We start from the raw sequence: 22219 nt of genomic DNA on the forward strand, positions 1-22219 counted from the left end.
ATGGATTTTAAGGGGAACCCTGTGCCAAAATAAAAAAATTGCGTAGGGATCCCCTCAAAATCCATACCAGACCCTTATCCTGGCAACCCGCAGGAAAAGAGGGAGGATAAGAGAGCGCCCCCCTCCTGAACCATACCAGGTCACTAGCCCCTAACATGGGGAAGGTGCTAGGTGCTTTGGGGTCAGACCCCAAAGCACCTTGTTCCCATGTTGATGGGCACAAGGGCCTCATCCCCACAACCCTTGCCCAGTAGTTGTGGGGGTATGCGAGCAGGGGGCTTATCGGAATCTGGAAGCTCCCTTTAACAATGGGAACCCCAGATCCCAACCCACCATGTAAATTAATAACAGAAATGTACCCCTACCATTTCAGAAAAAAGTGTCAAAATGGTAAAGAAGACAAGAGACAGCTTGGGACAAGTCCTTTATTAAAAAGTAAAAAAGTAAATAAAAAATGTCCAGCAAAATAAATTCACGCCGCCCGATGGACCAAAAAGAAAAAAAAAAGCCGCAACACCTCTGCCTCCATGGGAGGCTCCCACAGAGTGACACTTCTTCTGGGTGACAGCTGCTATATAGCTGAGGGCGGGGCCACTAGGTGACATAAACGGGTGATCCCTCCCCCTCTGATGCCACGGGGGATTCCCCATGGCGTCAGAGGGGATGGGGTCACTCGTCCTCAGCTATATAACAGCTGTCACCCAGAAGTAGTGTCACTCGGTGGGAGTCTCCCATGGAGTCAGAGGTGTTGCTGCTTTTTTCTTTTTTGTTCTGTTGGTCAGCGTGAATTTACATCGCTGGACATTTTTCATTCTTCTTTTTTTAAAAAGGACTTGGCCCAAGCTGTCTCTTGACTTTTTTACAATTTTTGACACTTTTTTGTGATAGGGGTACAATGTACCTTGTTACCAATTCACATGGGGGGTCGGGATCTGGGGTCCCCTTGTTAAAGGGCGCTTCCAGATTCTGATAAGCTCCCCACCCGCATACCCCCACAACTACTGGGAAAGGGTCATGGAGATGAGGCCCTTTTTTCCCCATCAACATGGGGACAAGGTGCTTTGGGGTCAGACCCCATAGCCCTCTCCCCATGTTAGGGCATGTGGCCTGGTATAGTTCAGGAGGGGGGCGCTCGCTCATCCCCCCTCTTTTCCTGCAGGCTGGCAGGTTGTGTGCTCAGATAAGGGTCTGGTATGGATTTGCGGGTTACCCCTATGTCATTTAAAAAAAAAATTGGCACAGGGTTCCCCTTCATTTCTATATCAGACCTGAAGGGCCTGGTATGGATTTTGGGGGAACCTCTCACGCAATTTATTTTGGTTTGGTTTGGAGTTTCAACTATATTGCCAAGACGCGATAATTCATTACAGCCACGGTCAGTTTTAAATTACAAATTTTCTTTTAGAAATGTAATTTTGCTGTGGTACTGTTCTAAACAAGATAAAAATGTGCCACTTTGCAGGCATACTATAGACACCCCCCAGGCATGATATTAAAAGGAATATTACATTTTTATTGTTTCACTTTAAGCATTAAAAAAATTCACTGCTCCCGAAAAAAACATCAGTTTAAAAAAAAAATTTTTTACATTGATACATGCTCCCTGGGGCAGGACCCGGGTCCCCAAACACTTTTTATCACAATAACTTGCATATGAGCCTTTAAAATGAGCAGTTTTGGTTTTTAATGTTTGTGTCCCATAGACTTTAATGGTGTTTGTGTGTTCTTCTGAATTTTTTGCCTGTTTGGGTGTTCTGGTGCGAACTGACATGGGGGTGTTCGGCTCATCCTTACTCAAGATATGACGCCAAAATCATCACAAACAATGGGGAAGCATAGTGAAAAGAGGAGAAAACAGAATGACCAAGAGAAGAATTCCTTTCTGTGCTGATTCTGCTTTCACTGGCCATTAACAAAGATCCAAAGAAAGGGGGTTAAATGATCCTGGCCATCAAACTGAGGACATTGTGAAAAAAAAGTTCTATGGGTGAAATATATAGTGCTGTTCTATAGAAATGTGCTCAATTTCCCCATCGACACAAACAGTGTTCATGTGGGAATCCCTACTGTGGGGCCATTGTCTTCTCCTGCAAGGGAGGTGGGGGCAGACAGAGGAAGTCATCCCCACTGGGAGAAGACAATGATTATCCATAGCAGTTATAGCAGCAGCTAGCAATAATCACAAGAAAATCCAGCAGGCTGGCTTTACCTAAGTTGATCAACTTAGTACATTCAGCCTGATCATTTTATGTTGAAACGGCTGAGATTCGAACCATGTATGGCTGGTGAGATTATGCTCTTTCCTCAGCAACCAGCTGGTTTCAATAAGTAGTAAGTTCCACTCGGGCATCACTTACTCTCATGTGAGAATTTTATCCTCTTCCTTGCTAAAAAGTGGAAAATTCCCTAAAAACATCTTACTAAAATAAATAGACTATGGGGGTTATTTACGAAAAGGCAAATCCACATTGCAATACAAGTGCACTTGGAAGTGCAGTCACTGAAAATCCGAGGGGGACATGCAAGGAAAATAAAAAACAGCATTTTAGCTTGCACATGATTGGATGATAAAATCAGCAGAGCTTCCCCTCATTTCAGATCTACCCCTCAGATTTATAGCAACTGCACTTCCAAGTGCACTTGTAGTGCAAAGTGGATTTGCCTTTTGTAAATAACCCCCTATGTTTTTTCATACTAGGAGCCTGCTGTGCAGTTCTAGAAAACATAAGAAACGTAAAAGCAATACAATTAATATTTAACGGTTAACATTTTTTTGCCTTACTAATTAAACCTTAAAAATAAAATGTTGATAGGTGTAAACCATTTAAACCAATTTTGCTTTGTAACTGAGTTGCAGTTACACATTTTGGGTTGATTTAAAACGTAGTGAATGTTCACTTATCAAAGTAAATATGGCAAAGCAGTTCACATCCATCATGTAATCATATACAGATACTGTATATCTTCTTTTCCAATTTCCCCAACACATGACTGTTATTGACAAGTTAACATGGTTTCACCCTATTCACCAAGTTAAAACTTTTACTACTAATTTAGTAACTCAACACCATTATCTAATAATTAATAATATTAGCAGTATTATGCTGCATTCATGTGTAATGATTTTCTTTCCCCCTTTTAGGAAACAGAGGATGTTATAACAGCTAAAAAGCCACATGTGGAAGGCATATTGTCTAAGGGTTATCAGCTGCATACAGAGAAATCTGTGTCCTATCCTGTAAAGGTAAATGTCCAATATCAATGTTATACTGTTATTGATTTAATTTTTAGAATGCAATGTTAACATAGACCAGCCTGAGCTTCACTGAACAATCATCTTTACATGTCATAGCATTAGCCCCAATTACAGTATAATTCCATTACACCTCATGACTAATTTGCTTGTATCACAGAGACTTTCTTTTAAGTACACCTGTGTATGATGTCTTAAAGGGAATCTAATATATGGTATACACTGCCGGTCAAAAGTTTTAGAACATGGTGAGCAGTGTTATTGGAGAAGAGAAGAAGCAACACTTAAATTTTTTTTACTGGTTACATGTTTTGAGTTACAGAGGAAGACTAGGGCTAGAATTATTGCTCTCGCTCTAACGTTTGCATTGATACCTCACATGTGTGGTTTGAACACAGTTTTCAACTTACTTACGTATGCGTTCACTTCTGCATGCGAGCACATGGGGACAGGGGCACTTCTATTTTTTTTAATTTTTATTGTTCATTTTACTTTATTTATTTTAGCTTGACATTTTTTTCCCCAAAAATACATTTTTTGATGACTTTTATTCCTATTACAAAGAATGTAAACATCCCTTGTAATAGGAATGTGGCATGACAGGTCCTCTTTACAGTGAGATATGGGGTCAATAAGACCCCACATCTCACCTCTAAGCTGGGAAGCCTGAAATAAAAAATAAAAAAAAGATTCAGGCTTTGATCGTATTGGCGAGTCGGTAGAAGCACCAGTGGGCGGCGGGAGGGGGGGACATCTATGGCTGGGTATTGCAGGGTATCCCCGAATATGGCAGGGTATCTCCGAGTATGGCTGGGTATCTCTGGGTATGGCAATATATGGCAGAGTATTGGCAGGGTATTGCAGAGTATTGGCAGGGTATTGCAGAGTATTGGCTGGAATTGTACTGCTGAGTATTGGCGGGTATTGCAGAGTATTGGCAGGTATTGCAGAGTATTGGTGGGTATTACAGAGTATTGGCTGGTATTGCAGAGTATTAGCGGATATTGGCAGAGTATTGGCGGGTATTGCAGAGTATTGGTGGGCATTGCAGAGTATTGGTAGGTATTGCAGAGTATTGGCTGGTATTACAGAGTATTGGCTGGTATTGCAGAGTATTGGCTGGTATTGTAGAGTATTGGCTGGTATTGCAGAGTATTGGCAGGTATTGCAGAGTATTGGCGGGTATTGCAGAGTATTGGCTGGTATTGCAGAGTATTGGCAGGGTATTGCAGAGTATTGGCAGGGTATTGCAGAGTATTAGCTGGTATTGCAGAGTATTATCTGGTATTGCAGAGTATTGGCGGGTATTGCAGAGTATTGGCTGGTATTGCAGAGTATTGGCAGGGTATTGCAGAGTATTGGCAGGGTATTGCAGAGTATTGGCAGGGTATTGCAGAGTATTAGCTGGTATTGCAGAGTATTGGCTGGTATTGCAGAGTATTGGCAGGGTATTGCAGAGTATTCGCAGGGAATTGAGGGGTTAAATTCAGTGAGCAGCGATGTGGGCACTGCCGAATCATGTGGATTTTCGGACAAATGCAATTTTTGAACGAAATACTAAATAAATCAAAACTAATTTTGGGAGTAACTAAATAAATTAATTTTTTGGACAAAAATGAAATTCCGAAACAAAATATTTTACTCTGCACATGTCTATTGTTAAGTGGTTAATAACACAAAATAATAAAGCTGAAACTTTTCATTATCGTTTAAAAAAAAAAGAAAAAAGTTTTAGAACACCATCTTTCTTTTAGTTTGTATTGGAATTTAAGCAAATCCAGTTAATAACCTAAGATGGTACAGAGGTATGCAGAAAATGCCAGAGGTTACAGTAAATGGAAGTACATTAAGCATTGAATGTTCATGCAGCCAGTTCCTAAAGTTCGCTCCAACTTTTCTTGAAAAGTTAAAAACCCTCTGTCTGTATAAATGCTAAAATAATACTACTGCATTTTCTGAAGCATTAACTGGACAATATTTCACTGCAAGAAGTAGTATATTGTTTTCATAAAAAGGCAATTAACAAAAGAAGACAGACTAACCATTGTAATTCTTAAAAGTTTATGTATTTCCTACATTTGCAAGAAATTCAAGGTGTTAGTGTGAATAGTTTCCCCAAAACAAATTCATGATTTAATTTTCATCTCCAATTATTTATTTGCTCTATGCTTTCATTTGTCAACATCATCATCATACCATACATATTCATCATACTGTGTTAATGTGTCCAAAATGTTGTTTCTGTATCTGTACATAGCGGGCAGCCATAATAAATTTTTACATACGCTCTCTAACTACTTGAAAATGCACTGTGGGTTTGAAGTATTAAAGAAGTATAGACTGTTCAACTAGCAAAGCGAAAGCTCACTTGTTTGCAAAAGTTTTTTTTTATTATTACTTTTTTTGCCCCTGATTTAATAGCTAAATCACTTTTAGTAAATCAACTTCTATGGCTCTGCATTGCTGCTTCTTGTATTCTGCAAGTCATTAGATTCTCTCTTGCCTGAATAAAAATAGCAGCCATTATATAAGACTCACTAAGGCCGCGTACACACGGGCGGACTGTCCGTCCAACTAAGTCCGTCAGACAATCCGACAGACAGTCCGTCCTACTTTTGAATGAACGGACTTGACCACACACGATGAACAGACAGTCCGCTGAAAGCTTGCGCAATGACGTGTACAGCACGTACGATGGGACTAGAAATACGACGTCCAATACACTGCAATGCAACCTTCGGCCGTGTAAATCCTTTCTGAGCATGCGTCATACTTAGTCCGTCCAACTAGCCTACTCACGAGCGGACTGTCCGCTGAAACCAAAGTTGGACGGACTGTATTACGGAAATTCCGAAAGACTTAGTCCGCCAGACTGTCCGCTGAAAAACCAAGTCCGTCAGACAGTCCGCCCGTGTGTACGCGGCCTAAGCTTAACCTCCCTGGCGGTATGATTATTTCAGATTTTAGGTGCTGAAAGCAGTACCATTATTTTACATGGAGATTTGGCGTTTTATATTGTAGGCCTGTAATTCTTAGGAGATTTGGTGTGACACTTTGGTGTGATCATGTGTAAGCAAGTTCGTTTAAGTGGAACTCCGTTGGGACTCCGTTGAAAAGTCCAATGAAAAGTCCGTCAGAGTTCATTCCGATGGAAAATCTGGTCGTGTGTGCACAGCATTAGGCTCCATTCACATCTAGGCATATGGGGGCAACAATAGTGGTAAACACACACACATAGACTTGCGGGACACCCGTTGCCAAAAAGAAGCTCCAGTATTTATTTTGGGTGACAGGCGACATGTGTCCCCCGATTCTGTTCATGCATTTTTAACCATGTTGACGTCCGACAAATCGTGGGAAAATCATGCTACTTTTGGGAGCCTATTGAAATTGATGGGCAATGCACTGGGAATGCATGGGGGTCCTGCGATTTTCCACTTGTGAATCATGGGTAGAATCGTGGCAATTCCACCCACGATTTGGAATGCGGATATGTGAATGGAGCCTAAGGGTAAGATAGGTTTTTGGATATACTTCAATTTTAAGCAAGGATGCTAATCACATATCTAAGCCATATAGCAAAGGAAAGCATTACATGTATGTACAGTATATGAAGTACAATAATCAAAATATGGTGCAGGGTACAACTAAAACCAATTCATGTTACGGTGATAACTCAAAATGTTTCCTTGCTGAAAGTATACTATAGTTAACTTTATAGTTAACATTTCAGTGCATTTTTTTAAATGATGCAAACTTTTGTATTATTTGTGTTATAATTTTCAAAATGTTATAAAAAAGCAACTAAAATACATGTAGGCCCCTGTGCACAGGGCCATCTAGGAGCAGTGCATCCCTCTTCTGCATTCCAGACTTCTGTCCCTTAACACACAGGGACCTTAATGCCATTAACACTCAGTGAATGTTGGTAAGCCCATCTAGCTACAGCCTACCATAGACCTTGGCAGGTTGCTTGCAGCAGGGCTGGGTGCTGCACCCCTATCTCTCAGGTGCACTAAACCACTGGAAGGGACGCACTGCTCTCAGACTGCACAAGGGACCCCTTATTGATCAAAAATTTGGAAAAGCTCATTTTCTTAGATAACACTCTGGTGTTTGATGTTTGGTGTTGAACATTAAAAATGTAAAAACAACAAAAATATTGTCCTGAAGGGGTACTAATTTGACCATGTTGAGAGCACCTTTTGTAAAAAACTGAATTCATCATAAAATGTTACTGTGCAAGAAGATCTTATCTATTGTATAAATATAAACCAGTCGTGCTAGCACAGAGAAGAGATGCACACGTATGTCAAGCTGTTTCATTCTACTCTATCTTTTTTGCAAAAGCTGCCTTGTATACTGTATATGAACTGTATAGCTATAGAGGAATTTCAGTTTTACTTAGCTACATTAAAAGGAAATAGTTCAAGTTTTCTAAAAAGCTAAGGAGACTGGTAAAAAAAAGAGGAATGTGTACTTTAGAAAGCATCAGCAGTAAAGTGCAAGAAGGTGAAATAATATTTTTTTTAGAATTAAAAATATCTAGCAATCTCTTTTACAATTCCTCTCTTTTGTTTATTTTTAAACATTCTCAAAAAGTCCATCAATTCCCAAATATTTCCCCAAGGCAGGAATCATAGGTCCAGATTCTTGGAGGGTCGTTGATTGTCTTATTTCAGCAAAGTTGCCATTCCCTTGAACAGGGACTAGTAAAAGGCTGAAGATGAATACTACAAATTGTTTTCCTCTTCTGGAGGAGTCATGTAGAGGATCTTTTGTGGAGGAGGGGTTGAAGAGATTCGCTTTTTAATAGATGTGCACCGGCCACAGAACAACAACAGCTTAACTGCAATGTAAAGGAAAAGCATTAATAAGAGGACAATCAATATAAGCATCCCTGTTTTCTTAACCTCCCTGATGGTATTCCCGAGTCTGGCTCGGGGTGCATTTTCAGTATCAGAAGCAGTAACCCCAAACCACACTCAGGATTGCATCACAGGATCCAGGTATAGTTACTTACCTTGTCCCCAGGAACCTTGCGATGTTTCCCTGCAGTGTACGGCAGCTGTGTCTTCGCTCAATTTATCGGGCTCTGGGCTCCGTTCCCTGCGAGCATTGTGAAGCAGAGGGATGGATCACAGCGCAAAATTCAAAAAGTGAAACACACACAATACATAAAGTACACTACCACCAGTACAGTACTCTATCACCTTATTTCACATCACTTTTATCCCTAGTGGTTTGTCCAGTGCCCTGCATGCACTTTTATATTATATATACTGTTCTTTCTGCCTGGAAACTTGAGATTGTCCATAGCTACCAAAACCGTCCCTTTACATCAAAAGCGGTTATAGACCAGCTAGAAAACAGCGATAATAAATTACAACATTTGCATAATTGAGCGATAATGATTTGTGGGGAAATTCATCATCAAACAATGAAAGTAATGACAGCGACAATTATGCAACTGAGCAAATTTCAGTGTTTTTGATTATATTATTGAATCATTTTTATTATTATTATATTATTATTTGTTATAATTATTTATAGTTATTTATTATATTATAATTTATGATTTTGTGTTTCAAACTTTATCATACCTAGGATGTCTACTCAGGGGTGGATCCAGAGTCTAGTCTCTGGAGGGGCACTGCTATAAAAAAATTTTGGGGGGAAATTTATATGGGAAATAACTGGTATTGGCGCTTCAATCAATATGGCACCATGGCTGTTATGGTGTCAGGATGATTGAAGCGCATAATTTCTATTATTACATTGTAATATAAAATTAAATGCTTCAACTCACCATAATGCAGAATCAGTGGGAGCCCAAATGCGGATTGTCACTCGCCACGTCACTTGTCACCAAATGCGGATTGTTACTTGCCACGTCACCTGCTACACATTGCGGATTGCCACTTGCCACGTCACCTGCCACACATTGCGGATTGCCACTTGCCATGTAGCATGCCACACATTGCGGATTGTCACTTGCCATGCAGCCTGCCACATATTGAGGATTGTCACCTAGTGTGTCACTTTTCTGCTAAGGTGTTGTTTTGTTGTGTCCCACTCCCAGAGTGAAGATAAGCAGCAGAGAGATGATGTAATCTCTCTGCTGCACACAGCTTCCCACACAGTGAGGGCGGAACTGGAGGGATGCAGGGCAGTGAGAGATGATGTCATCTCCCTGCTCCACTGCCCGCTGGCTTCCTGATTGGCCAGGAGCCCTCCTAAGCTGCCCAGCTGCCCACCCCTCACCCGTCCACTCACCAGCGCAGTCACCCGTGGAACCGGCCACGCTGGCACCCACGGAACCGGCCACACTGGCACCCGCGGAACCGGCCGCGCTCGCACCCGCGGAACTGGCCGCGCTGACATCCGCTGGCCGTATTCTCGGAGGGGGAAATTGCCCCGTTGTCCCCCCTGGATCCACCCCTGTGTCTACCAGACTCTTGTTTGGACAGATTAAAGTGTGTTATTCCTAAGAATTACAGTCCTACAATATAAAACCAAATTTTCATGCAAAATAATTTTACTGCTTTGAGCGTCAAAAATCTGAAATAACCATACCGCCAGGGAGGTTACACAAGCTAAAAATACTACCAAAGGAATCGCCCAAGGGCCCTAGGCCCTGAAAGGATTACATCCTTTTTCAGCCATGCCCCTAGCTTTATGCTGCAATTCCTTTATATTATTTAAATGTGCTTCTATTTTATCTTCCTAATCTGATACCCAAGTACAACATTCTTATCCACTACATTTACAAATAACAGCAACAACAAAAGAAAAAACAGCAGCAACAACATCGCCCACAAAAATATAAATGAATAAATGTAGACATGATGAGGAAACCCTATGCATTACTGATGAATGCATTAACATCCCACTAGACGTTCAAATTGAATGAACTTGGAATCCTGGCCTTATAGATCAATTCCGTTTCAAAACTAGACACACCTCTGGTCATATTACTCCCTCTCCAATTGCCAGAAAATGTATCAATCCCCAGAAATAAAGTTCCCTTGGGGTTTTGATTGTGACATATATCATAATGTTTAGAGAAGCTGTGCTTGGGGAAACCATTTTTAATATTCATGATATGTTCTTTCAGTTGGACATACGGGATGTCCAGGCTATATACTCCAGCCCGCATGGACACCTAATGAGATAAACTACATGCTTAGTAGTTCATGTAATAAATGGTTTAATAGGAAATACTGCCTGAGTTTAATTAGACTGGACGGTCTCTGTCTTTCTTCTCCCCTGTATTTTAATATTGCAGACAGAACATTTCCTACAGGGAAAGAAACTACTTATGTTGTGAAAGAAAGACATCCTGTTAGGGGGATCTATAACATTAGGTGCTACTTGGAGCCTCAAAAGAGGGGCCCCCCTGTACACCACCAAAGGATGCTCTGGGAGAACAGGTCCTAAAATCCTGTTGTTGCGTAAGACATTCTAGTATTTATACAGAATTTTTTTCACAGCCTATTGTTGTGGGGAATAGGTGATAAAAAATGTGTGCCGAAAGGCTTCACTGGGCTCTTTTACTCTAGGGACCAACAACTCGTCCCTATCCTTCTCATTAGCACGCACAATATGCCCCTGGTTGGCTGTCTGTCAAATGGCTGGTATGAGCATTCCGGCAGCGAGCGCGATGGGATACTGATTGATATTTTCTCTGCCTATGGGTGAAAACTGATGTCAGTTCTGCCCCCTAACGGGTCTGTGTTACTGTGATGGTGGCCATGGGTCTGACCGCGAAGACACGATTAATGCTCATTGTGATTATTTGGTGCAGTTTTAGCGCTCCTCTCCCCCTATTGGTCTAGTGAATTTCTTTGGCAGACACCGTCGGTTATCAGCCGTTTAAGAGTGGACTCACCCAGCTCCCCAGTGACTGCAATTTTTTAAGTTCTGGTCTGTTTAGGGATCAGTTGCTGGAGTAGCGGGTCCTCGGGAGACCCAGACACTACTTGCTGAGATCTTTGGCACTTCTGCTCACTTTTTGCCTATAGCTAACCTGGCAATTTTTGGAAGAATCTTCATTTGGGTCCTGTATTTTGGGTAAGAACCATGTTTTTCTTCTGATTAATCAGTAGGACCTTTTTTTTTTGCTTGATAAGAATGATTTAGTTATGAGCAATTTACCTTGCAGTGAACCTACCTTTGGGACCTCCTTGGTTCATATACATCATTGTAAGAAATTTGAGACCCTCTGTTGGTGCTTAAATACCTGTTTCCACCCAGGTTAGTGGAATTGTGGCTGTTTTTAATAGTAGAGTCCCTATCCCCCATCAATATGTTGATAGTTGAAAGAGGTTGGGGGTCTCTTAACCACTTCAATACAGGGCACTTTCACATCCTTCCTGCCTGGGCCAATTTGCAGCTTTCAGCGCTGTCACTTTTTGAATGACAATTGCACGGTCATGCAACACTGTAATTCATTTTTATAATTTTTTTTCCCACAAATAGAGCTTTCTTTTGGTGATATTTGATCACAACTGGGGTTTTTATTTTTTGCACTACAAATAAAAAAGACTGAAAATTTAGAAAAAAATCTAGTTTTTTTTGTTTCTGTTACAAAACAAAAGTATGTTTTCTCCTTCACTGATGAGCACTGATGAGTCTGCATTGATGCATGTCCCTTGGGGCAGGATCCAGGTCCCCAAACACTTTTTATGACAACAACTTGCATATAAGCCTTTAAAATTAGCACATTTGATTTTTCTCGTTCATGTCTCATAGACTTTAACGGTGTTCGTTTGCTCATCCAAATTGTTTGCCTGTTCGGATGTTCCGGTGAGAACCAAACTGGGGGGTGTTTGGCTCATCCTACTGATGACCTTCTCATCAAATGTATCAGCCTGTGCAAAGATATTATTATTAATTTTGCAGGACAGTTTTTGCAAAAGCTGGTATGTTTTGTACCAAATAAGCTTTTGTTCTTGTTCATTACATTACTGTGATTATGGCATATATTCCTGGAACTGGAACACTTTACATAATGATGCATAAATATTATATACTACCTATTTGAAGCTTTAGATACATGCTATTCGTGAGAAGTTGAGGAGTTAGAAAAACTTTTCTTTGTGTAAAATGTGATACATCATTGGTTTAATTTGTACAAGGCTCGGAGCTATGTTTTCATACCTTGGCAAATACTGTTTTTCATTTTTGCTCTTCTGTGCATTGTGCCAGTGCAGATGGGTAGTTATTGCGAAGTCAGTGTGAACTGTAGCAGATTTATACTGTACATATGGAAAAATAAGTAATAAAAACAATACCATTATCAACTATAAATAACATAGTCTGTCTATCTATCTATCTATCTTTAGTTTAATTTAGAAAAATCGGTTTATTCACCCATATATATCTATAGCAATATTTCATGTTTCTATTACCGTTGTTTTATACACATTTTATGCCAAAGCTGGCAAACTAAGTTTAGAAAAGTATTCAATTCCAAGACATGGAAGAAAGTGAGTGACTGCTTTTTTTTGTTTTATAACACAAATAATTTGTGCTTCTGTTGTATTATCTTCTAGCTAAACGACCTTGAGCTAGTTACTTCACCTCCCTAAAAGAGACCTTTTAAAAGTATGCATTGCTCATAGCAATTCAAAGTTCACAGAAAAGAATGAATATGGCATGTGCATTTAAAAGTCAGACTAGCCAATTTCAAGTTTGTCTCTATTGAGAAACATAAAAATATTCTTTTTTTTTTTTAGATTTTTATTGAAAGATGTTTTTTGATATATTGCCATCTAAATACCTGCTTCTAAAAAGTCATTGTGGATTTTTGTAGCCTCTCTTTGTTCTCCTGAGCCCAGGAGGAAATAAATTGCCATCTAACAATGAGCTATGACCATTTGGTATACTGCACACTTCAGTCCCAAGTGACTGGTATACTAAAACAACAAGGTAGAGCTGTTTGAAGATTCATGTGTAAATCATTTGAAATAAATGTCTTTGTTTTTTTTCAGATAAAGTTACAGTGTTATATAATCTTTCCTTTTAGACAGAATCCTGAATTGGCTTATTTGGTACCTGTTCACATATAAAGGAAGCATTGCAAATACAACTGACTGCTGGATGAATGAGATGTCAAGTGGTCATGGCCTAAACATGCATGTTAACTGTATAATGTATATCCATAAACAGAAAAAAACATGCCATTGAACAACATCCTAGTTGTCACTTATAAAATAAACCACAACTGCTCTTGTATTTACTGCATACAGTTGCTCACAAATCTCAATGTAAATGCTTTTTTAAAATCTTTTTATGAACAGTCATGTGATTTTAAAGCTTTAGCAAATGTGTCTGTCTGTAGAGAGCTGACAATGCTGCTGACTCAATAGAGCAGTAATGTCATCCCTCCAGTGTCCATTTTAGGTGACAGCTCACCTCTCCTGATCTTGACCAGGTCTACCTTCCACTACTGCTTATATTGCCCAAGCGTGCAAGATTATGTGCTGTGTAGACATCTCATGAACAGAAATTTTGATCTGGGTTATTTATTCCTCCCTTGAGTCTAATTTTACGACAAAGGAGTTCAACATGGAAGTCTCTATGTGTATACTTGGCAGTAGCCAGCTAACACTTGAATTTGTGTTTTTGGTAAAGGTTCCAAACAGCTGAAATTAATGGTATAAGCTCTTTATAACTTCAAACTTACGATGGAAACAAGAGAAATTAGAAAGGGAAAGGAAAGATGGGAGAGAAAGAGAGAGAGGAAAGAAGGTGCCAGATTCCGGGGTAACCTCCCTGTTTATACAGTATTGGTGCTGGGGGTGAGAGAAATCCCTATGTATTGGGCCCATGATTCCCATATTGCTTCAAATCTTTTGGTTGTGTCTAGGATAGAACTTACCATTTTTTCTTGGACCATGATCAACGAGATATTTCTCTTGGCTGCCAGGAAAGATACCCGGGGTCGCTTCCAAGCCTTAGCTATAGTAATCTTGGCTCCCAGTAGGTTAACCACATGCTGACTAGGGATGAGCTTCGTGTTCGAGTCGAACGCATGTTCGACTCGAACATCGGTCGTTCGTGCGTTCGCCGAATTCCGAACGTTTGGGCCGTTCGCGGCAAAATTCGTGTGGCCCACAATGCACTGCGATGGCGCAATGCATTGCTGTCTCACGATTGGCCAAGCATGCACTGTGACCCCGCATGCTTGGCCAATCGCAGCGCCAGTAGCGAGGAGAGCAATGGTTGGCCACAGGCATCCTGCCTGTGGCCAATCATAGCTCAGACTGTGTAGTGCACGCCCCACACTATATAAAGCCGCCTTTCAGGCGGCCTCGTGTAGTGTTTGTTAGCATCTGAAGCAGTGGGTGTTCTGTGTACCTTCAACACAGTTACACACCAATCGTTTTTGGCTGATTTACTATTTTGCTCTTGTGTAGTGGTTACTGTCTGTGCCCTGACCGCAGTATACACCACTATATTCACCTCACCTATATAGCTAGTGATCTAGCTTTAATAATAGAGCTTGCAGTCAGTAGTGTTAGTGCGTGCTGTCTGCGTGCTCTGTACCCAGTACATACCACTATATACACCTACATAGCTGTTCTCTATTTGAGCCCGATTGTCATTTGCTGGAGTTATTGGAAGTTGTGTGTGCCTCCAGCACAGCACAGTATACATCTGTATATACCCCTTTAACTCTGCTGTTTTCTGGTTATTATCTGCGTGCCCTGACCGCAGTATACACCGTGATATTCACCTCACCTATATAGCTAGTGGTCCATCTTTAACAATAGAGCTTGCAGTCAGTAGTGTCACTCAGGAGATAGTGCGTGCTGTGTGCCTGCTCTGTACCCAGTACATACCGCTATTATCCACCTACATAGCTGTTCTCTATTTGGGCCCGATTGGCATCTGCTGGAGTTATTGGAAGTTGTGTGTGCTTCCAGCACAGCACAGTATACATCTGTATATACCCCTTTAACTCTGCTGTTTTCTGGTTATTATCTGCGTGCCCTGACCGCAGTATACACCGTGATATTCACCTCACCTATATAGCTAGTGGTCCATCTTTAACAATAGAGCTTGCAGTCAGTAGTGTCACTCAGGAGATAGTGCGTGCTGTGTGCCTGCTCTGTACCCAGTACATACCGCTATTATCCACCTACATAGCTGTTCTCTATTTGGGCCCGATTGGCATCTGCTGGAGTTATTGGAAGTTGTGTGTGCTTCCAGCACAGCACAGTATACATCTGTATATACCCCTTTAACTCTGCTGTTTTCTTGTTATTGTCTGCGTGCCCTGACCGCAGTATACACCGTGATATTCACCTCACCTATATAGCTAGTGGTCCATCTTTAACAATAGAGCTTGCAGTCAGTAGTGTCACTCAGGAGATAGTGCGTGCTGTGTGCCTGCTCTGTACCCAGTACATACCGCTATTATCCACCTACATAGCTGTTCTCTATTTGGGCCCGATTGACATCTGCTGGAGTTATTGGAAGTTGTGTGTGCTTCCAGCACAGCACAGTATACATCTGTATATACCCCTTTAACTCTGCTGTTTTCTTGTTATTGTCTGCGTGCCCTGACCGCAGTATACACCGTGATATTCACCTCACCTATATAGCTAGTGGTCCATCTTTAACAATAGAGCTTGCAGTCAGTAGTGTCACTCAGGAGATAGTGCGTGCTGTGTGCCTGCTCTGTACCCAGTACATACCGCTATTATCCACCTACATAGCTGTTCTCTATTTGGGCCCGATTGACATCTGCTGGAGTTATTGGAAGTTGTGTGTGCTTCCAGCACAGCACAGTATACATCTGTATATACCCCTTTAACTCTGCTGTTTTCTTGTTATTGTCTGCGTGCCCTGACCGCAGTATACACCGTGATATTCACCTCACCTATATAGCTAGTGGTCCATCTTTAACAATAGAGCTTGCAGTCAGTAGTGTCACTCAGGAGATAGTGCGTGCTGTGTGCCTGCTCTGTACCCAGTACATACCGCTATTATCCACCTACATAGCTGTTCTCTATTTGGGCCCGATTGACATCTGCTGGAGTTATTGGAAGTTGTGTGTGCTTCCAGCACAGCACAGTATACATCTGTATATACCCCTTTAACTCTGCTGTTTTCTGGTTATTGTCTGCGTGCCCTGACCGCAGTATACACCGTGATATTCACCTCACCTATATAGCTAGTGGTCCATCTTTAACAATAGAGCTTGCAGTCAGTAGTGTCACTCAGGAGATAGTGCGTGCTGTGTGCCTGCTCTGTACCCAGTACATACCGCTATTATCCACCTACATAGCTGTTCTCTATTTGGGCCCGATTGACATCTGCTGGAGTTATTGGAAGTTGTGTGTGCTTCCAGCACAGCACAGTATACATCTGTATATACCCCTTTAACTCTGCTGTTTTCTGGTTATTGTCTGCGTGCCCTGACCGCAGAATACACCATGATATTCACCTCACCTATATAGCTAGTGGTCCATCTTTAACAATAGAGCTTGCAGTCAGTAGTGTCACTCAGGAGATAGTGCGTGCTGTGTGCCTGCTCTGTACCCAGTACATACCGCTATTATCCACCTACATAGCTGTTCTCTATTTGGGCCCGATTGACATCTGCTGGAGTTATTGGAAGTTGTGTGTGCTTCCAGCACAGCACAGTATACATCTGTATATACCCCTTTAACTCTGCTGTTCTATAAAAAAGGCATCTGCAGGAGTTAGTGGGTGTTGTGTGCCTCCAGCACAATATAAACTACCCAACTACTGTTTTACCCAACTCCCTTCAGGCCATTACCATGTCTGGAAGGCCAGCAAGGAGAGGCAGACAGGCGCGAGCTGATAAAAGAGGGCAAGCAGGCTCTGTGTCTAGAGACAACAGTGCTGGTCGTGGACGCGGTGCATTGTCATCAGCACGTGGCCATGGGACATGCTTGTCCTTCTTTTCTGCAGCTGGACATGTTGAACCGCAACATGCCAACGACTTGGTAGAGTGGATGACCAAGCCCTCTTCATCCTCCTCATCCTCTCTCACCCAGTCTCAGGGTAGTAGAAAAGCAGCTGCCAACACATCGTCGTCCCTCCTCTCAATGTCATCATCAGTGACTCCTTCCCTAGACCCACCACGTCCTCCTGAGGAGTCTCCTGAACTCTTTGAGCACAGTGTTGGGTACATGCTCCAGGAGGATGCCCAGTGTTTGGTGGGCTCTGATGATGACACTCAGCTAGAGGAAGGCAGTAGCGTGAGCACAGAGAGAGGGGATGCTCAAGAAGGACAGCAATCTGGCAGTCATGTTCCACAAGCTGCAGCATACTGCCAGGTTTGCTACAGCGATGAAGAGGGAGGGGATGATGAGGGCACTGACTCCACGTGGGTGCCTGGAAGGAGGGAGGAGGAGGAGGAGGAGGCACATGTCCAACGAGGCAGGATGCCCTCCGGGGGCCAGCTTAGGGGCAGCACACCGACTGAATCACACCGCAGAGCTCCGCCTGCGCAGAGCGCTTCCTCTGCGCAGAGGGCTTCCTCTGCGCGTTATTCTAAAAGTTCTTTGGTGTGGGCCTTTTTTGAGACGAGTGCATCAGATCGCACCGCTGCTATTTGCAACATATGTCTCAAGCGTATCTCACGTGGCCAAAACATCAGCCGCTTGGGCACCACATGCTTGACCAGACATATGTTGACCTGCCATGCAGCTCGTTGGCAAGCATACCTCAAAGACCCACACCAAAGAACAAAGCGGACCTCTCCTTGCTCCTCATCAGCTGGCATCTCCAACCCCACTAGACCTTCAGTCCTCTCTGAAACCTGCTCTGAGAGGAATGAAGGTGTAGAATTAGGTGTGTCACAGCCAAGTGCTTCCGGGAACTCTGCTAGTGGTACATCCACGTCCGATTATAGCAGACAAATGTCCCTGCCCCAGCTGCTGGACCGGCGGAAGAAATTTACTCCCAGCCATCCACATGCCCAGCGGTTGAATGCTAGCTTGGCTAAATTGCTAGCACTTCAACTGCTGCCTTTTCAGTTGGTAGACTCGGCCCCCTTCCGTGAGTTTGTACAATGTGCGGTTCCTCAGTGGCAGGTCCCCAAACGCCACTTTTTCTCACGGAAGGCAATTCCGGCTCTCTACCGGCATGTGGAAGGCAATGTCCTTGCCTCGCTGGACAGGGCGGTCAGTGGTAAGGTGCATATTACCGCTGACTCATGGTCCAGCAGGCATGGACAGGGACGTTACCTGTCTTTCACGGCCCATTGGGTCACTCTTCTGGCTGCTGGGAAGGATGCAGTACAAGGTGCAGTAGTATTGGAGGTTGTTCCGCCACCACGCCTCCAAAATGCTACTATTGGTTGTGACACACCTCTCTCCTCCACCCCCTCCTCTTCTTCTTCCTCCATGGCCTCTTCCAGTGCTCTGTCCTCAGAACCAGCGGTGCTCCGTAGGCGTTGCAGGGGCTACGCAAGTATGCAGGCAAAACGATGCCATGCCGTGCTTGCGCTGGTTTGTTTGGGGGACAGGAGCCACACTGGGGCGGATGTTTTGTCAGCTCTGCAGGGGCAGGCCGAGAGGTGGTTGACGCCACGCCAGCTTAAGCCAGGAATGGTGGTTTGCGACAATGGCACCAACCTCCTCTCCGCCCTCCGACAGGGACAACTGACCCATGTGCCCTGTGTAGCTCACGTCCTTAACCTGGTGGTGCAGCGGTTCTTGGGCAGGTACCCCGGCTTACAGGATGTCCTGAAACAGGCCAGGAGAGTCTGTGTGCATTTCCGCCGATCATTTAATGCCTGTGCTCGGCTGGCTGAGCTCCAAAAGGAGTTGAACCTGCCCAAGAACCGCCTTATATGTGACATGCCCACCAGATGGAACTCAACATTGGCCATGCTGCAGCGGCTGCACACGCAGCAGAGGGCCATCAATGAGTACCTGTGCGACTACGGCACCAGGACAGGGTCAGGAGAGCTTGGTTTTTTCTCACCACGCCAGTGGGGCATGATCAGGGATGCATGCACTGTCCTGTCACCGTTTGAGGAGGCCACAAGGATGGTGAGCAGTGACAGTGCATGCATCAGTGACACTATACCTCTTGTCCACCTCTTGGAGCATACGCTGCGTGGAATAATGGACAGGGCACTTGAGGCAGAACAGAGGCAGGAAGAGGAGGACTTCCTTGCCTCTCAAGGCCCCCTTTATCCAGACAGTGTTCCTGCTGTGCCACCCATCACACAGGAAGAGGGTGAGGAGGAGGAAGAGGAGGAGGAGGATGATTGTGTCAGCATGGAGGTGGAGGCTGGCACTCAGCATCAGCAGCAGCAGTCTTATAGGGATGATTTACAGTCCCAAGAAACACGTGGACTTGTACGTGGCTGGGAGGAGGTAGCTGCGGATCATGTTGTCCTTAGTGACCCAGAGGACTCCGGACCGAATGCCTCAGCTAACCTACGCTGCATGGCCTCCCTGATCCTGCAAAGCCTGCGGAAGGATCCTCGTATTCTTCGGATCAAGGAGAGGGACCATTACTGGCTGGCCACTCTCCTTGATCCACGGTACAAGGGTAAGGTTGCCGACCTTATCTTGCCATCGCAGAGGGAGCAGAGGATGAGACATCTCCGGGAGGCCTTGCAGAAAGCTCTGTGCAACGCGTTCCCAGAGACTGGGAGGTCACAAACTCCTGGTCCTGGACAACGTGTTGCTGAGGCATCAGTCAGAAGGAGCGGTGGAGAAGGTGGCCGTCTGACTGATGCTTTCAGACAATTTTTTAGTCCGCAGCCCCAAGGTATGATTGGTTCCAGCACCCATCGCCAGCGTCTAATTTACATGGTGCAGGAATACCTAGGGGCAAGGTCAGACTTGGACACCTTTCCCACTGAAAATCCTCTGGCTTACTGGGTCTTGAGGATGGATCACTGGCCAGAGCTTGCACAGTATGCAATTGAGCTACTGGCCTGTCCTGCATCCAGCGTTCTTTCGGAACGCACCTTCAGTGCTGCTGGTGGCTTCGTTACCGATCACAGGGTGCGCCTGTCCACCGAATCAGTTGATCGACTGACCTTCATCAAGATGAATCAGTCTTGGATCACCCACAGCTACCAAGCACCTGAAGCTGATGTAACCGAATAATTTTTTTTGAAATACCACATCCCTTCAAGACTGCCTATGCTGATGCTGAGTGACTGTCCTGTTATGTTGATTGTCTATCCTCTTCCTCCTCCGCTGATATGTTGGAAGAACATTTTTGGTTCTGGGTGATGCCAGCAGCCCAATTTTTCTGCCCCTGTTTAACAGGGGCGTTTAAGTACAATTTTTGATGCAATGCTTTGCAGCAGGGCTAATTCCTGCAATAAAACTAGAGTATATGGCAGAGGTTGCAGTGTGATGGCACCAGTGCCTAAGGCCCAATTTTTCTGCCCCTGTTTAACAGGGGCGTTTAAGTACAATTTTTGATGCAATGCTTTGCAGCAGGGCTAATTCCTGCAAAAAAACTAGAGTGTATGGCAGAGGTTGCAGTGTGATGGCACCAGTGCCTAAGGCCCAATTTTTCTGCCCCTGTTTAACAGGGGCGTTTAAGTACAATTTTTGATGCAATGCTTTGCAGCAGGGCTAATTCCTGCAAAAAAACTAGAGTGTATGGCAGAGGTTGCAGTGTGATGGCACCAGTGCCTAAGGCCCAATTTTTCTGCCCCTGTTTAACAGGGGCGTTTAAGTACAATTTTTGATGCAATGCTTTGCAGCAGGGCTAATTCCTGCAAAAAAACTAGAGTGTATGGCAGAGGTTGCAGTGTGATGGCACCAGTGCCTAAGGCCCAATTTTTCTGCCCCTGTTTAACAGGGGCGTTTAAGTACAATTTTTGATGCAATGCTTTGCAGCAGGGCTAATTCCTGCAAAAAAACTAGAGTGTATGGCAGAGGTTGCAGTGTGATGGCACCAGTGCCTAAGGCCCAATTTTTCTGCCCCTGTTTAACAGGGGCGTTTAAGTACAATTTTTGATGCAATGCTTTGCAGCAGGGCTAATTCCTGCAAAAAAACTAGAGTGTATGGCAGAGGTTGCAGTGTGATGGCACCAGTGCCTAAGGCCCAATTTTTCTGCCCCTGTTTAACAGGGGCGTTTAAGTACAATTTTTGATGCAATGCTTTGCAGCAGGGCTAATTCCTGCAAAAAAACTAGAGTGTATGGCAGAGGTTGCAGTGTGATGGCACCAGTGCCTAAGGCCCAATTTTTCTGCCCCTGTTTAACAGGGGCGTTTAAGTACAATTTTTGATGCAATGCTTTGCAGCAGGGCTAATTCCTGCAAAAAAAACTAGAGTGTATGGCAGAGGTTGCAGTGTGATGGCACCAGTGCCTAAGGCCCAATTTTTCTGCCCCTGTTTAACAGGGGCGTTTAAGTACAATTTTTGATGCAATGCTTTGCAGCAGGGCTAATTCCTGCAATAAAACTAGAGTGTATGGCAGAGGTTGCAGTGTGATGGCACCAGTGCCTAAGGCCCAATTTTTCTGCCCCTGTTTAACAGGGGCGTTTAAGTACAATTTTTGATGCAATGCTTTGCAGCAGGGCTAATTCCTGCAATAAAACTAGAGTGTATGGCAGAGGTTGCAGTGTGATGGCACCAGTGCCTAAGGCCCAATTTTTCTGCCCCTGTTTAACAGGGACATGTAATTACAATTCTTGATATAATATTTCACAGGAGGGCCCCTTCCTGTGCCCACCCAGAGTAACTGTGAGGACTTATAGTGTTGTGGCACCAGCACCACAACCACCAAAGGTCAATTTTTCTACCACTGTTCAACAATGGCATGTAATTACAATTCTTGATATAATCGTTCACAGCAGGGCGCTCCAGCGCCCACCAAGAGTCACTTTGAGGGCTTACAATGTTGTTGCAAAACCAACACCTTGTTCCGCCATTTCTGCAGAGCATATAGGGCAGGCCCCTACTTTCAAACATCCAATTTACAAACATCTCCTACTTGCA

The 22219-nt window shown here is 43.6% G+C and overlaps 1 protein-coding gene across 5 annotated transcripts in view; it reads left to right on the forward strand.

Moving 5' to 3' along the window:
* Positions 1-22219, forward strand: part of DMD (dystrophin) — a 3436004-nt gene that overhangs the window by 2216602 nt on the left and 1197183 nt on the right. For all 5 annotated transcript variants that reach the window (XM_077482558.1, XM_077482560.1, XM_077482557.1 and 2 more), the window contains one exon: positions 3143-3244. In XM_077482558.1, the coding sequence (XP_077338684.1) occupies positions 3143-3244 (102 nt within the window). The remainder of the gene's footprint in view (positions 1-3142; positions 3245-22219) is intronic.

Source organism: Lithobates pipiens, unplaced genomic scaffold (assembly GCF_037356315.1).
Source record: "Lithobates pipiens isolate NorthernLeopardFrog02 unplaced genomic scaffold, aLitPip1_a1.2 Scaffold_16, whole genome shotgun sequence".
NCBI lineage: Eukaryota > Metazoa > Chordata > Amphibia > Anura > Ranidae > Lithobates > Lithobates pipiens.